At 40.2% G+C, this 17,844-nt stretch overlaps 1 protein-coding gene across 1 annotated transcript; it reads right to left on the bottom strand.

Moving 5' to 3' along the window:
• Positions 1–794: 794 nt before the first annotated feature.
• Positions 795–17,041, bottom strand: GPNMB (glycoprotein nmb). The gene is made up of 12 exons (XM_017823841.1): positions 16,969–17,041; positions 16,073–16,226; positions 10,958–11,104; positions 10,144–10,287; positions 8,655–8,834; positions 7,452–7,610; positions 6,675–6,983; positions 5,358–5,480; positions 4,533–4,635; positions 3,440–3,645; positions 2,125–2,212; positions 795–1,304 (listed from the first exon to the last, which is right to left on the bottom strand). Exons 2-12 carry the CDS (start codon positions 16,140–16,142, stop codon positions 1,151–1,153), a joined length of 1,683 nt encoding a protein of 560 aa, XP_017679330.1. The 5' UTR covers positions 16,143–16,226; positions 16,969–17,041; the 3' UTR covers positions 795–1,150.
• Positions 17,042–17,844: the final 803 nt, after the last annotated feature.

Raw genomic sequence — 17,844 nt, 5'->3', positions numbered from 1 at the left:
ATTAAGTGGTCAAAGAAGGATGTAGGAGCAAGCAGAAATTGCTGTATCTTTACAGCAGGAGAGAGAGAAATTAAAAGAGAAGAGGAAAAGGGAGTTGAATGCTACCCCTTCCTGCTAGACCCCTCCTTCTGCTGATCCCTGTACGTAGAGCATATATCCACACATCTGCCCTCTGGGGAGTGGTGGTGCCAATCTGGTCTCTCAAGACCAATGGAAACAAAGGAGACAAAGACAGCATCAGCAATTGCATCTCAGGACTTTACATGGGACTCAGAGTAAAAGTTTGGAGAGCCAAGCTGATAGGCCTCATCTTGTTGCTTGAGTGTCTGTGGTTTAGTTTATAGTGAGACTCATGCACTGGTAGCCATGTCCAGTGGGAAACTAAATGTGTCCAACCCTGTTTTCTGGCCCTGAGGCCAACTGGAATTTAATGAGCTGCACCCATGATATTGAACCCTGCAAAATAGGGTGGCAGCTGCCAAGCTCCCAGTGGGGAACTGTCCCTTCTGGTGGTTCCCAGAATCTAGGGTTTGCTTGGTGGGGAGCTAGACTGCCTGGGGCAAGCCTGTGCTAGGACCTCCCGAACAGCGTAACAGCAGCAGCAGTTCGGTGTCAATGCCTGGGAATAGGCCATGGCACGTTTCATTCCACAGACATAACACGTGCCTGCCCCCCATGTCTCTCTTTCGAGCAAAGACATGAATCCTGCTAAGGCAGTAAGCAGCAATAAAAACTGTTTACAAGTTGCTTGGTTGTTGGGTTTTTTTGTGGTTTTTTTTGGTTTTTTTTTTGTCTTTTTTTAATTTACCTTTTTTTTCCCCCTTCCAAATTATAGATATGATTAATTTTGCAGGTTGTTAACCTAGAAGAAAGAAAACCCAGATAAGTGTGTGGGAGTGGGAGGCAGTTAGTTATTCAGAAGAGTTTATCCTGGATCACAAGCAAGAACAGCAAGTGCTTAAAACTACTTCCTTGTTTTCTACAAAGGACTACTTTAATGTTTCTAATTGCACCAAGCCCCAAAAGTTATCATCCCCTCTATATGTGCTTTCACCTTACTCCCTGTTTTTTAATAACAAGAAAGCCCCATTAAAGTACGGTTCAATATGAGTTCTGTTCTTAATCTAACAGTCGGTGTTAGACTAAAGGTTTAAACAATGCCTGGTTTACTCTTCAGCAGAGGATTTCTCTCAGTGCTATTAGGGAAGAAAACAGCTTTGAAACTGCTGAAGTAAGCAGTGAGTCCCTCCTGCTTCTCTGTTTGTCCTGCGCTTCTCTCAATAGGCTTGTATTGCTTGTATCTCCTGCAAGGAATGTGCACAGTTAGTTGCTAAAAGACATTTAAATGAAAAGTCCACATTTAGCATGTGACCAGTGCATAAGAGCATTAATCATTTATTCATCATACATTCTCTCTCCTCCTTCCCTGTCCAATCCCATCTAATGGCTGGTCAGTAGTGGTGATTAGGGCCTGGTTAAAGAGAAGGTTCCCTTGCTTGGTGGAGAGCTGTTGCTCTGTGGAGGTGTGTGTTTCTCACCACTGACTGTGAAGGGTGAGCACACACTTGGCTCAGGAGTCTTGGTGCAGTCTTAAAGTCTCATGAGAAACAACTAAGCTAATACTGTAGTAACATGTGCTTCTGTGAACTACTGTCTTGCATCCCCACCACCTTTTTCCCAAAGAGTTTATTTGTCAATTATTTAATGAAGAATTTTGGTGATTAATTCTCAATCCGTCAGTCATTTGCAAACACTTCTTGTAAGAGTTTTAGAGCTAAATTAAATTTCTGTTTGTTCAGTTTCTCTGCATATATAAATCACATCACGCAGTTTGAGTTTGCTTTCTGCTTACATGCAGTTCCCAGGCCTGCTAGTATTAGTAGCTTATGGGCACAGAACATAATTTTCTATGAAAACCCTTAACATCTGCATATTTTCCAACGGTTTTGTAGCCTAAGCCAATAATCTCATTTTCTTGAATATTTGCCAAAATGTTTGTGAACTGCAATGATAAAGAAACAAAAATGTAGCTACAGCTACTTTAAGTTACTTGGTTTGTTGATTTAAACTTTATATTTTGACAGTTCCTTGAACTGTTTTTAATCACAGAAACTAGCAACTTACTTGTAAAGGACAAATGCCCCAATGGTGGCAAAAACTGCCAACAAGCCAAGGAAGATAAAGACGCCTTCTGTTGTTCTGTATGATGATCCTAGAGTTCAGAAAACAGAATGATTAAAAGTTAGCCTGTTTTACAGTGAGATAGACTTTCTAAAGAAAATCCCATTTTTACTTCATTGCTGTATGGACTGAAGTAGCTCTAATACATTAAGCATTGGAGGTCAGTGACTGGCAGGAGGTGGGGCTTTTTCACCCCAGGAGATGAAGCTAATCTGCTTTGATTATAGTGGAAGCCCCAAAGGACAACTCAGCTTTGCCCTCTGGAGGAGACCTAGGCAGACCAGCCTTGTTGGGCTGCAGGCCTTTGTGAATACAGTTTTGGAAAATCCTTCTGCGTGCTTATTTTCATCTTTAGGAGCCAGAATGCACTTACAGCTCTGGCATTGGGCCTTAGTCATAATGAACTGGTTGGAGTACAGTTAAATTTATACCTAGATTCAATAAAGTCAGCCAAAAATACTGTGAAACAATACCACAAAGGGTCAGTTTCTTGGCTGATAGTAATTAAAGAGTTCAGAAGAGTCACTAGGACATTGTAATGGGAAGTCAGGAGGGCAATGGAGTGGGAGCAGAGAGACAGCATGATCATTTAGACTTCTGACTGAGGTTGAGTTTAGCACCTGGTTCTGTCAAAGACTGCTTGGATAGCTATGAGCAAGGTACAGTGATACTCCTCCAAACAAAGATAAACCTCCTGTTCTGAAATAGTGACCCTGGGCAGACTCTGTAGTCAATGGATGTCACACAGATCATTCCAGAACCTGCTTCATCTTATCCTCATGTACAAATAGAAACCTGGCCAAGGTTAATGGGATACAAAGAAGGCCTAGGGCAGCCAACTCCGCTGCAGACTTTGATTCTGTATCAAGTGAGCTGAATTCCTCTCTGTTTCTGCTATTTCTCCATGTGTGGGTATGTCCCCCACCTGCTTTTCTGCCCAACAGACTTTTCTGCAGAAAAATACATTATGGCTTAAGAACTGTTCATACTCTGTAGCACTGAAAAGTTTGCATAATTACCTTACTCATTGGATCGTAAACATAAATCAACCGAGGTCTAACACCTAAAATTCCCATAGGGAAATAATTGTCTCTTTATCTTTGCATCGACTCTCACACAAGCTGGCGCAGTCTCAGCTGAGACCGCCAGGCATAAAAAAACCCCCCCATATATATTCCTGTGCTCTTTCCCCTGCAGTGAAATGACCACAGGGAGAAGCTATTCACAGACAACCCACATCTGCTCTGTGTGGACTCACCTCCATTTACAGAAATCAGTGCACTGGCAAGGGCTTGACTTGAGTCATCACCCAAGGTGATGTTTATACAGTATGTTCCAGGTTCCTCAAAAGATCTCCTGATAGTGAGTAAACATTCATCGCTGATGGTGATGGGGTCACATACCACACTCTTGGACACCTGGCAAGTGGGGTCAGAAACTACTGTGCAGACATCTGTGGGCAGACTGAGATGGGAGGAGAGAAGACATTGCATCTGTGGAGTCCTGTTAGCCCGGTTCACAGACACATTGCACTGGTACACCAGTTTTATGCTGGTGCCTGTTGACATCAGTGGCAGTATAGTGATTTAAGAGTGTTTTGTTAATACTATATATACTTTTTACATACCTCTACATTTATATATGTACATGTGGATTTTATATAGAATGCATATATACAATCTATATAGTATAGCTTGTTCTGCTTATCATTTAACATTTCATGGTGATCACAAAATTACCTGTATCAAATCAACTTATAAAGTCCATTACCTTTAATACACAGAATTAAGAAAGGAATGCAGATTCTTGTAAGTAGTATCATGTGTCAAAAAGGAAAACACTAGCTTAAGAGAGTATAATTGTTTTCCAGTTGTATTACCAAGGTGATTCTTGTACTTTGTCCTCTCAACTATAATCTAATAGGAGCTAGGACTAGTAGTGCAATGTTTTCCTATCCAAGAACTTGCGTGGAGATGCCCACTTACTCTAAGTGTCAAAAAATCATGTCCAAAAAAGAAAGATTTCTTTACAATTTCAGTAAATTGATTCCCATTTTACATAGGTGCTAAAATCTTTTCTTGCCAGGAAAATACAGAATTGTTTCTTCCCGCAATTCCAGTTCTGTTATTTTTACTGAGACTCGACATTTGCTCTGAATCCTAAGTGGCTGGCAGTAACCTCTGTTGCCATAGTTTACAAATGAGGCTTGCATTATCTTTAGTTCCAGTCAAGAAATAGAAACACTGCAGTTTCCAAATTTTGTTCATGCAGCTGCATCTAAGTGCAGACAGCATTCCAGCACCTAGTTATTTTTAAAGAGAGAACACTGACCACTTCATTCACACACTTACCTCCCTTGGCAGGTAACAACAAAGTCAACCAGTGAGTTTTCAGCTTGACTTTCTGTCATCTGGATGCTCGTCATCTGAATAATATTTACCTCAAGGATTCCCTCTGGAAGAGGAAACACATGTCAACGGTAGGACACATGACAAGCTCTGAAGTCTGTGTGTACTGAACCTCAAGTGTTTGGCTGATGCTCAGTTCAGGTCTTGTTTTCCATAACCTCTTCTCCTTCTTAGCACTCCTCTTGAGTGGTTTGAAAGTTGAGAAACTGTTCCAATGCTTTCCCTGTGAGGCTGCTCCTTTCTGCTCTGCTTCTTTTCCCCATTTTTATTATTTACTTACTTACTTTACTAAATCACTTTCCACTTTATGTGACTTCTCTGCATTCAAAGGTCAGTTCAACCTTATTTAAACCCCCTCCCCAGCCAATATGCTCCTGGGGTGGCAGGTTCAGAAGCTGATGATATAGAGAGAAGTGATACTGTGCACATCCCTACCAGCCATTTTCCAGCCCAAGTGCCTGGAAACACCACATGTAGCACGGGGTCAGCCATCAGCAGGCATCCAGAACAAAGCCCAGCCTCCTGTGTCTGAAACCAAGCAACCATAACCTCTACCACTAGGTCCTGGCAGAGTGCATGAAGAAACTAAAGTCAGCCAGTTAGATGTCTCTACGTTAATCTTTAAAACTCTCAACTATGTCTGTAAGAAGGATCTCACTGTGGGTCTCATGTATTTACAAAATGTCGTCTAAATAAATACTGTTGCTACCATACTTTTTTGTACATTGTTAGCCCATTCCTTTGTTCAGGTGTTGACCATGTCCTTACCTACGACAGAGATACCACTTCTGTAGTATCCATTTCTGTAAATATGGCAACCTCCATCAGGATTATCCTCCATTGACTCAACAATGGCAGAAGAGTCTGAATTAGAAGATGCTCCGGTTGTTACTGTTTGAGGAAAAAGGATTAGACAGACGACTTTAGAACAAGCTCTACTTAGGGGTATTCTGAACATGGCCATATGTTCCAACTGCCTTCATTCCATAGGTCATTAGTGACTTTGGTTTGCAGCTGAGCAGTCATGTTTGTATCTGTATGGGATCATGGCAATAATCCCTAAAGAAAACACATGTGCCCAGCTGTAGAACCCTGGAGTGGCCTGGGTAGCCTCACTCTAAAAGCCACCTTGCTAGTCACCCATCTCTGTGAAATAAAAGGGAGACTACAAGGTGTAACATAATTAAACACTTCTTTGAAATCCCCAGATCAACTATGTAAGAAATCCAAAGGCCAATAAAAGGTTTAAAATGCTTTCTTTAAAAGCTGGTATTTTCCAACTGCTCTACATTACAGCTAGTGGAAAAATGAAGAGGGGAAGTGGCGAAAATTATATCTTTCATTTTTGATTCTCACTCAACATTTTGGTTGAGTGAGAATCAAAAACACGTATTAAAAATATGAAATTTGAAAAATATAGCCACATTTACAATCTCAGAGTAGTAGTATTATAGCTGAAACTGCAGGCCTTCTGCAAACCTTAAAACCCTCTGAGATCATAAACCAAATGCTGAACATGATGAGAGTTGTTCTGAAATATGATAGTCAATAAATTTGAAGTGGAAAAGTTGTTTTGGGTTAAAGCCATGTGGAAATCCCGTATTTTTGAATATGACTAAGTTGTTCTAGTTCGATCCAATCTCGTTTAATTTTGGGTAGAATTTAATGCAATCCAGAAAGGAACTTGCAAGGGTGTTCTGAAATATCTCTTTCTCACTTTAAATTTACCTCTTCCTTCAGAAGATGACCCTGAGTGTGCAAGGCTGAAATCTCCTGACCTGGTGTGGGAGGGGTTATACAATCAAATTTACATGTACTGTATGTCCACCTGGAGACACCTGTATGCTGTCACTGTGGTGGTAGAACTGGACACGTAATGTGTTAAATGTGTAACTGATCCCTACCGTAGAGTCATAGAAGAGTTTATGCTATTGATTCTGTCTCTAAACCAAGTTATGGAGGGTTTGCAGAGCCTTGCAGCTCTTTCATGATGACAGTAAACCTTCTAAAGATATGAACTTAAAATATCAGAAGTTAGAGTTTTAGCATAGCCCCAAATGCCACTGTTGTTTGACAAATTCTTACCTGCTGGGGTGGGGGGTGGTGCCGTGGGTGTTACTGGCCTGCAGGGCACAGGAATAATGGCTTGGACAGTTAAATTCAGAGTGAAGTTTCCTTGCAGAGTGTAAGTGTGAGATGTAGTAGAACTGCTGGCTACAAATAAGCCACTTCCGTCTCCGAAGTTCCACTTGTAGGAGATGGCAGAGTTGTTAAGATAGTAGCTGGGATCATGGATATTCACATCAAATGTAATTGGTGAGTCTTTGATAAAAATGGAGTCTGAGATGTTGCGGTCATGTTTTTGGAACATACTCACAACTATTGGAATTTTGTCTGGAGGGGAAAAAAAAAAGGAGTAAATAAATAAAGCATAGATGCCTGGCTGCAAACAACAAATGGCTCCAAAGTCCCTGAACAGCAACAATCGGAATATGAGACATTAGTATCTTTAACACGGGCTTCTACTTTAATTCAATTTATGATCTGATGACTGAATGTCAGTAGGAAACAGCTACCCAGAAAAGTATGGGAACAAATGAGGAATCAGAGACATCTGTGGAAGTCTGCATTTCCTTTAATAAGTAATTTTTCATTACAAAGTAGAGGTGTCACTACTGAGCTAGACACAAGAATAACATGCTCTACTCAAGGCAATTTACCAGAGACTCCATTTTCATATTAAAAGTCTTTCTTGGGCCAGTGTCCTCTTTTCATGTCAGATGATGCTTGTGCTGAATTCTTTTGACATCTAAACAACAAATACCCGCAGTATTTTGTTACAGTTTATTCCAGCACACTAACCTGTTACAGAGTAAGTGGCTTTTGCTCTCGCAATTGGAACGTATTCTGAGTGCCCTCTCCTGTAAATGGACACTGCCATCACATGTTTGCCAAGAGTGATATTTGCTGTGTTGACCGAAAACTTTGCTGAAGATCGTCCTGTTGTTTGGTAATACTGACCTGAAAGAGAACATGAACCTTATGTTTTCCCCTTCAGCCTAGACACAAGTTATTTTATGAGAGGCAATATCTCTGAGAATCTTGGATTGTCTAAATCAAAACAAATAGTTTAGCATTCTCTTCCAGTAATCTGGCAGGTGTTTTTGGAAGACTAAATACTTTTACAATGTGTTTACTCTCATTATTTCTGTGTTTTTTCAAAGTTGTCAGAAGGAGGTCCCAAATTTACTAATCCAAGAAAAATTTGCCAAAGCATCTACATCTTTCCAAAGCAATTGCTACAGTAAATCATTAAGATTATGTAGTGGATGGTGTCAGGTTTGCTTTCAGTGTAGCCAGAAGATATAATATCTTTTTTTCACACCCTAGAACCATTTGTGTATATTTGCTTATTTGTCTTTTTAACAGACCTGATTCAGGTAGATAAATACTATCACCTCTACATAAAATTTGGACCATTATTATTACTCATGCCCTGACAATACTGACAATAATACGGATTTACCCAAGATTTAGTACATAGCCAATGGCAGGAATAGCCCAACCATTACATGCTCAGGAGCAGGAAACACTGAAAATCAGCATCTGTGACCAGACCAGTGTCACACAGTCAGTGGCAGTTCTCACCTCCCCAGAGGCAAGAAGTGCTGCACAGTTAAACTGATGATATACAGCGCTATGTTCTCTTAAATTTAGGAGTCTGAAGTGTCAGTGAACAGTCAAAAAATCATCTGACTGACTTGCTCAGACCTTCCATTTTCCTAGAAAATGATTTTGAGTACTACTGAGAGGAAATTAATATTCTTCAGTGGTAGTACTGTGAATGTAGATTTAAAGAGAATCTTCTGGTAATCCATGCTTTTCAGATCAAAGATCTGATGGCCTCTCTGGAAAGTGGCAGATGAATTCAGTATCTCCACTCAAGAGGGTGGAATCCTTTTGAAAGGACTTTTATTGAAACATACTTGATGAACAAGTTAGTGTACAAAGTGAATATAAGCTTTGCAGCATCACCCAAACCAAGGCACATGTTGTGGTACTAACCAAATGTGTGAAACACGTAGACAAAGTTCCTTCTCCTCCAGCCAGGGTGGTGAGGGAAAGGTCTCCCATCTGGGAATACATTATGACTGTAATTGCTTGTGCAGTTTTCCCAGACACAGTTGTCAATCCATTCAGTCCAGTTGTAGACATAGACTTGCTGATCCTCAGCAGCTGGAGGATCTAAGGGTAGAAATAAGATGAGTTCTGGTCAACTGAGAAATGTGCAGAAAGTCAGGTAACAGGAGGCAGGCACCCCCGGTTATAGGAGTTATCGCACCTAAACAACAAGGTGGAGTATTTTTAGACTGACGTGCATTTTTTTTCTGAGACTCTGCTTTGTTTTGGTTTTAATATAAACACTGAATTGTTTCATCTTGGTGTCGTTTTATCTAGAAGTTTAAAAAAAATTTGATTGTCTCATGGGGTAGACACAATTTAAATTGCTTGCCCAAAATCTTGCTTGCCCAAAATCGAGTATGCAGGGGGCTACTGTTTCACTGAAGTTAATGGGGCTACCTGAGTATTTGGCAAGCAGAATCTAAAATTTTAAGTAGAAACATTGGCCATGGAAGCACTGTGAGGAAGTGACTGTTTTGTCAGAAAAGTTTTCTATGACATTGTTTAATAACTTAAGCATGAATTTCAGTTCTTTTCTGAATAATAGACAGAGAGTTTCGTCCCCCAAACAGCAAAGTAGATATTAAGTAGAGAATGGATATCAGCTGTTAACAAAACAATAGACAGTTAAAAACTAGAACTTAGGCTGATAAAAAAATTGCTATTCCTTGAAATGAAAATTACTTTGATCATTTAGAAATTTGTTGAACTTTTATGGATTCAGAGCATGAAAGGTACAACAGCGTGTTTAATTCTGGATCCAGCAGCTCCAAACACTGAAATTATGATAGGTTTTTTTGCTCCATGTAACAGTAAATAAGATGTAAGAAGGTCATTCTTTGAGGAAAATATTGCTTGACTTTTGAATCTTTCTGTTTGTTTTTTAATTCTTAAAATGTGGCAGTATGAGATTTACTCTTTCTTGAGGGTTTTTCAGGATGCAGATATGGTTATTGAATTCTACAATTCCTAACTGAAAAAAAATTTCCCAGTTTTATAAATTTACAGCTTTGTAAGTTTGGAAGAAAACAGTGTGACTGTGCAATGTTGTGCCTGAGCTGAAAAGCAGTAATAGTTCTGTTAGGAAGCCAAATTAATGTAACTGTTTTGGGAAGGCAATTTTATAGTGATGATCAATCTTAAATTACCTGGTCATTATATATAGTGGAGCAGAACATGAAAAATACCATAGTGATCTTCTCAGGAAAGAAACGTGTGGCACAGGCTAGGTAGGCACAAGTATTGTTATGAGTTAAAAGCAACTTGGCTGTTGTTCATAGGGTGCACCTGTGATGCTTTCAAAGCTTCATGATATGTTCACACCAGCACCAGGTAGATGTGTGTATAGTGCAGGGAAATCGCCATTACCTACCCTGGGTACAGTTTCTCTGGTATACTATGTTGCCATCATTATCTTCCTTCTGGCACTTAGGAAACTGGAGAGTGACAGCAAAGGTCACGTTGGATCCTACCAGTGCTGGGCTATCAGTATCCAATTTGGCTGTCACCCTTCCGCCTGTAGAAAAGAAAATGGGTCTTCACTGCAGTAAAGGATGCATCAGAGCAGAAGCTACCATCAACTGTGCACTATTTACATGAGAAATGCTTAATTGATTACTCTGCTTCTAAGGGGTTTCATGCTTCTGAGTCACTTGCACTTTTATGAAAACTCCAACTTAAAACAAACAGAGGGACTCATCATATCCCCCCACATCACTTACTGGTCTGCCGTAAATTTCCTTCATAGAGCTAAGAATAGTTTTCTACACACAGGAGTCAATATATTCCAAAGGAGAAAATTTTTGTTTCTCCCCAGAGATGCAGCTCAGGCCAGGTGATAATAAACAGGATCTTTGCCAAAGCTGTCAAACTGAAGCCCATGTGCCCTACTGAGGTAGCAGTTGAAGCTAGCTGTCCTCTAGGGCATGTTTCAGATAATGGACTGTCCTAGAGCCCTTCTTAAAAAGCATTAATGTCTGAGACTAGTAGTCATGGGAAAGCATTTTATGTAATAGCTCACTGTTCTGCTTCCTCAGACAACCTACTGGGAATGGTATCAAAGCCAATCGTCTCTAATTTGCTGTTCTCTGCAGCAGTGGATATTGTCCTATTGTCCTGCACCATGCAATGAGGTGGATTTCCTGGCCATTTTTTTAAGTATCTTTGAAATGCATATGTGCAATCACCTTTCCAGCAGTCCTTCCATCTGGGATCTCCTTGTTCCCAGAAAGGATAAAGCTTTTCGTTCCATATATTTTGATCGCTAGACCAGCCTTGTAGCTTCTTGTAGGATGTGGCAGAAGCACTTCCATAGCTCAGCACATCTTGAAACCCTAGAGAGAAAACCAAACATGTAATGTAATGCCATTTTCCCTAACACTCTATAAAGATATTGCTCTTGTGCTGAACGGCCTTCTGATTATAATTATATTCTTGTACTGATAGAAAACTTTTCACCAGTAGAAAGTTAGGGAATTTTATCATCTTAGCTATAAACACATCAACTACGATCAACATAAAGACAATTCCACCACTGTCAGACTGATATTTTTTTCCTACTTGCAGTATTACAAGCTTTCCAGAGAAAGAATAAAAAGGTTTGCAACATTTTGACCATATCAGAGTAATTGTTTATATTAATTGACACAACCCTGCAACAGTCAGGCTGGCTATATAGAGGTTGCTTGATTTCTGACAACCTGCTTGGTAATAAATGTATGAGTAAAAGGCTAACAGGATAAATTCACTCTGTGTCTGAGTTGTGCTCTAGTGTAAGTTATGCCAGGAATTAATTTTGGCTCAGTGAAGCTCCTCTGCTGAGTTGGCTAGTGGTTTGGGTGGGAGGGGTGGAACCAATTATAACAGAAACTGGTATTTCCAGAAAAGGAAATTTAGAGCTGAATAGTAAATTCAATGTGTTTGTAATATAACAACAATAACATATTAGCTTCATGCCTATTACTTAAAAATGGCTCAGATATTAAATAACATCAATAACCTCTTTCTTCTCATATTAATACAAATGATGGGCTCAAACTTTTCCCATGCTTCTGGGATTCCTCTTTCTGTTGCAAAGAACACATAGTGAAAAGCAAAGTAAATATCCGAGTAACCTCTAGGAACACGTCAGCCACTGTAGGATGCCATAAAAATATATGTGCGTATGTAGGTTCATGGGCAGAGTTCCATTAGAGCCTGGAGGCTTTAAAGAACTCTGTCATGTTAAGCAGAAAAGGTGACTGCTGGGCGTGCCATTCTGTCACAACATCAAGGAAGTTAGGATTTCTGTTTTCCATGGCTTTCTTGTAAAGCTAGCTGATGCAGAATGCTTCTGAGATTTAGATCCAGTGCAACAAAGTTCTCGATGACTTCAAGGGAAATGCAGATACCTGTAAGAAGGGCAAGAATGGCCCTGCGTGCCGTAACCTAACTGGCTGTGTTGGAATTTCTCCGAGCTTTGGAAAAGGCCCAGAGCAGGTGTAGCCAGTTTAAGCACAGTCTTCAGAGGTGTGTGACTCCTAATTTTACTGCAAGGGAGAATCAAAAAAACAGTGCTGAAGAAGAGGCAGGAGCTGCTTTCTCATTATGTTGTATTACCCAGTGAGATTTCTGCTGGGCAGGAAGGACATCCCTCGGCCAGTGCCATCTCAACTCTGAGCTGATGATGGTAGCTCTCTCCCCAGTCTTGAGGACTGAAAGGTTTGAGGAAAAGAACGGATTTTGCACTTAGAAACATAACCTCCCACAGTCTTTTGCCCTACAGGAACTCCCTGCAGTCTCACTTAAATCACTTGAATCAAGTCTTTCCTGCAGATTTAATATATTTTGATGTGAGCTAAGCATAACATCATGACTGGTATTTACTTAATGACCTGTATCACATGATGTATTGTTTTCAGTCTTGGTCAGAAGAAGAGTTTGGTAATGTTGTCCTTCAGAAACTTTGCTCAGGAAAAAAACAGATTAGCAACTATAAAAGCACTTCAGAAAGGCTTATCAAGTTCAATTGCATTTTAGGTCATTAAATTAATGTGTCATCTTATTTGAATTAAATGGCTACACATTTTTCATAGTTTCTTTTTCCCAGTCTCTTTGATTTTATCTAAAAATTATTTAATGAGTAAAAATGTTTTGATTTTCTCAGATCAAAACTTTTCAATCATTGTTTTTTCCCCAAATGCTCAATTCATCAAGAAGATCTGGATCACTTTTAATTTTAAAAATGCTTTTAATTTTGAATTTTCAGTAACAATCCTTGAATTCAGAATTCATTTTCTGGGCCAGCTTTGGTAATAACTGTGGTCACTGCTTCTAAATCACAAGCTCCTTAGGCATTTTTTGCCTCCCTGATGTGCTTTGTTTAGTTCAATCGAATATAAAACATTTTACAAGCTTCAGAACAAGACAAAGAGGAAAGCCTTCTGCACTGGTTTCTCTAACACATGGAACTGAAGATTTTCAGTTGCTGAATTTGAAGGCAAAAGAAACTTTAATGTATTTCTTCTTTAACAATGAAAACCACTCTAGAACAGATGTTGGTCATGACCAAAATTAGAGCAATTCAGTTTGAAATAGACTGAATAATGTTACACTCCAAGGAGCTGATTACTGTAATAATTTTGGTGAGGTGGTCATAGGAGAAAAGATCTTATGCTCCAATTGACTTTCTTATTTCTCATTCTGGTTTTCATTTTGGTGAAAAATGTAGCAAAGATGAGAAGTTCAGTATTTCCTGTGATAGTGTATTAGCCATGAAAGAGAGAACAAAAGCCAGTGTTAGGACAGCAGCAGTAAAAAGATGACTCAGATATAGAGGATAAAAGTGCATTAGAAGTATAAAGGCTGATGTTTGGCATCAGACAGTAATGTAAACTTTCTAAAGTTATGTATAGAAACATAATAAAGCAAGACCAAAAAGAATTCGAGGAACAACTTGCAAAAACATAAGAACTACGAATTTTCTCTTTTTTTTTTTTCAAATATAAGGGAAGTTGGAAAGCTTGCCGGGAAATCTAGGGCCAAAAGATGATGTAGATACAAAAGAAGCATTCAGGGAAGATAAAAGGATAGTCAAATACATTGGTTTACATTTTCACAAAGGACATAGGAGGTTTCTGTGCTGGAATTTTTCTTTGCAATGACAGAGAACCTCCCTCAAAACGAAGTGTGGCACAAAAAACCCAATTACAGAAAAAATAAACAAAATTACAGACTTGTCTAGATAGGGTGGCCCAAGTATGGAAGTTACTCAGGAGTGAAATAAATGAGCTATTAACTGTAGCATGTAACATCTTGCTTAACAGTGCTTCAGTGACTGAGAAAAAAAAAATTGGCAAATGTGATGACAGTTTTTAAAAACACTTCCAGGGAAGATTTAGAGGATTACAAAATGTTTGAGGCTCAAATTGGAGAAACTGGTAGAAACAGCAGTGAAAAACAGAATTAGCAGACAATGCATTAATATGATATACCGTAAAAGGAGTGCATTTCTCACAAACATATTCTGAGTTTTGCTGAGAGAAACAGAGAGCATGGGAACAAGGCTGACCTGCCTGCCACTGTCTGCTTGAGCTCCAGAGAGCATCTGATGAGGTCCCTTGCTGAAGGCACATAAAGCAATTAAGTTACTATGGGATAAGAATAAAGGATTTCAGATGGATAAATGATGGATTAGGATATATGAAACAAAAGTTATGAATAAGTGCACAGTTTTCTAAATTGTTAAATTAATTTAAAATATTCATAATCTGGAAAACAGGTAAACAGTAAAGTTCTTTAATCTGCTGAAGACAGTGCATTAAAGTAATAGAGGGGAGGACTGTGTGAGACTCAATGACTCAAGAATCAAACTGTATGAAAGTCAGCATAGTTAAATGTAACCTTACTTTGAGAATGAGGGGCTCTAAACTAGCTCTAAACTCAGGGATGAGATCTTGTAGCTTTACAGTTTTGAATGCAGTGCTCATTGGTAGTTGAAAAACTAGGAAAAGGCTAAAGAACAAATATGAGCATTACAGCATTGTATAGTTCCATGTCTTGAGTGCTGCATGCTGCTCTGTTCTCTATGACTCAACCAGAGTATAAGAGAACTGAAAAAAATACAGAGAAAGGTGGTGAGGATGCTACAAAGGGATAGATTTTTTTCCAACTCAGGAACAGCTAAATAGATTATGTCTTGAAGCCTGGAGAAGAGGTGACAGAGGAGAATATAGAAACTGCTTTTGAAGTGTAGGTAAGAAAAATATGAAGACACCATTCTAACTCCATCAGTAGGTATTTTAATGAGGAGAATATAGAAACAGAATCATGAACAGCACAGAGGAAGAAGCTAAGAGTAAAAAGTTAAGGAGAATCAAATGAAATCAGCAGGTTCTAAGCGCATGAAAGATACTTCTTCACGTAAGGCACAGTTAAGGTGTGAAATGTCTTGCAGGCAGGATGTAGTGTGTCCCAAAAATTTACACAGGTTGCAATCAAAACGCAAGTGCATGAACGAATGGAAGAAAGTCTAGTAAAATCCGCTAAATACAATGACTCTGCATCTGACTGAGGCAGTTCTGCTCCTGTAAATCATCAGTAGCTGGCAAAGTGGCCTGATTTGCCCAGTTCTACATCCACTGCTATTTCCCATTGGAGGCAAGTACAAGGCTAGATGGATGCTCAGCTTTTAAGGTCTTCAATTTCCATACTGTAGATTCTGGAATTTGAGCAGAAAATCCCATTTCTACATTCCCCGCCCTGAGCTCAGGGAGTCATCCCAATACTGGAGTCAAATTGAGAGCCCAGAAAGAAGCAGATCAGCCCAGTCCCTGCCTATGATGGCTTGCAAATCTAGTTCCTTGACTGGACTACCTGAGGTCGGGGTTGGGGATCCACAGGTCTGGGTATCCCAGTGGGGAGCACTGTCTCTGACCTGGCCTCTCCCAGCTACAGCTGAGCTGAGCAAACTGTGAGAAATCCACCCTGCATCTGCCTTTTCAGCCGTGCTTGAGCACGGGAAATATTGTTAGACATTTGTTGACAAGAGCCAAGGCTTAGCTCCAGTCAGCTCTGTGTACCTGTAGAGCACAGGGAACAGATAACTGAACAGTTCTCACTCAGTATATTTCTCCAGCTCAGGCACCATTTCTACCCAGAGCCAGGCAACCCTGAGCTGGAGCTAGCTCTCACCCACTGGTGTCCAGGCACAGCTCCAGCAGCCACCACATGTGCAAGGAGCAGCCGTTGTTACTGCACTGGCTTTGGTGGTCGAGCCCACAGAGGCAGGGAGGGAAAGATGACGGGGTGAAGGAAGTACTCACGTGTGGCAGCAGCACACAGCACCACTTCGGCCAGGAGCAGGAATCCGAGGTGGTGGCGAACACCGCTCATGGTAGAGGAGACCCTGGGTCAGCTCAGCGCAAGCGGAGGAGCAGCGTGGCCGATGCCTGCGTACGGTAACTCCTCTGGTCTCCACTGCAAAGTGAGAATGAAGTTTCTCCGCTGTTCTGCTCTCCGATTAAATGAAGGGCCCCAGGACTCATCATGTGATGGAATTAAGCAGAGATGCATGATTTTGTCTTCAGCTTCTTTCAGCTCATGTGCTTATGACTCACTCCCTTTGCTTTCAGCATTCCCTGGGAATTCTGAGAGACCTGTTTAGAGCCACACCATTTACCTCACAGGCATTTTATACTAGTTTTGCACTATGATCAATTTTTGTACTTAATTTGTTTTTAAATTAAGAACATTTATTTCCAGAAATCCAAATTAATTCTTGCCGAGCCTGATTTGCAAGTGTTACTGCAACAGCTCACTGCATTTGATGAACCCATCGCTTCTGAACCACATGGCTCTCCCCATATGCTGGGCAACAACTGTAAACTAAGTGGAGAACAGCCAATTCAAACACATGCCTTGACTTGGCTCCTGATCAGACTTGATTGTTAAGGAAAACGTTATTTAAACATTTAGTGGGTACATGCATGTCCCATGCAACCATGGTTAGAGGTGCAATCATAACCCTGGTGTGGTGATGGCCAGTCAATATCTGGCTCGCAAGTTGCCATGACCCCACACAGACAAGTACCTGATTGTATAAACTTTGTGGAGTTTAGAGATAAAGAAACAATAGATTTTGCTGCCCAACCTAGTAATGAGGTATAACCAATGGCTCAGGAGAAGCAGCATAATACATGCAGATTAGCAAACTCTGCACCTAATGGTTCAGGTTCAGGTTCAATGGGCTTCACCAGCCCAGGTGTTGTTCTGCAGGCAGCGCAGCAGCTGAATTTTGTTGCAGCCCTGGCAGCCCTGTGAAGTTTCTTGCTGTTGTTTGCAGCAAAGAACAAGCTTTGCTGAGACGACATGTCATAGAAGCAAATACAGTCCTCAAGAGAGAATTCAGTAGTAGTTTCAGTGATCCCAAAGTATAGCACTTGTAAGTGAGACACTGGCTAGCCAGAAACCACCAAGCTGCGCAACACTAAACCATTTTTATTTTGGGCAGGGAAGGTGGAAATCCATAAGTCCAAGGCACTGTCAACAGAATTAAAAGATTGCCCAATGGAAGGAAGTTTTAGAACTCTGACTACTTGTTATTTTTTATTTTTTGATTTGTTCTTAGTTTCTTCCATTTTTCTAGTGTTTTCTATTAGCTGTGTAAGTTACTATCACTACCCTGAGCACCACAGCCAGCATTTCTCTCAGTAACACAGGCTCTGATGTCCAGTCTTGTGCATCTTGCATATGTAGACTCCATGCTTCAGCACCCTCCTGGCTGGAGCTAACCTTCCTTCTTACTGCAAACCAAGGAGAATGGTGAAGGCAATAGCCTTAGGGATACCAGGCTTGTTTAAACTAAGCCGTCATTATCTGGCAGAAAGGGAAGAGAGAATAAATCAAAGACAAAGCTGTGACTGACTATGCAAAAAAATCATATGACTGCAACATCCTCATGTGATTGTTGCATTTTTGTTGTTATTCAATCAACTACATCCCAGTTGAAATGTCAGGTTTCGAAGCCATTCACAATTATTTTTTAAACCCTCTGGGACATTAATTGCACTCCTTTGTTTCCAGGTTGTTAATCCTA

Source organism: Lepidothrix coronata, unplaced genomic scaffold, assembly GCF_001604755.1.
Source record: "Lepidothrix coronata isolate B3197 unplaced genomic scaffold, Lepidothrix_coronata-1.0 Scaffold106, whole genome shotgun sequence".
Classification (NCBI taxonomy): domain Eukaryota; kingdom Metazoa; phylum Chordata; class Aves; order Passeriformes; family Pipridae; genus Lepidothrix; species Lepidothrix coronata.
The sequence above is the reverse complement of the archived record's forward strand: the minus strand, read 5'-3'. Positions and strand labels throughout refer to the sequence as shown.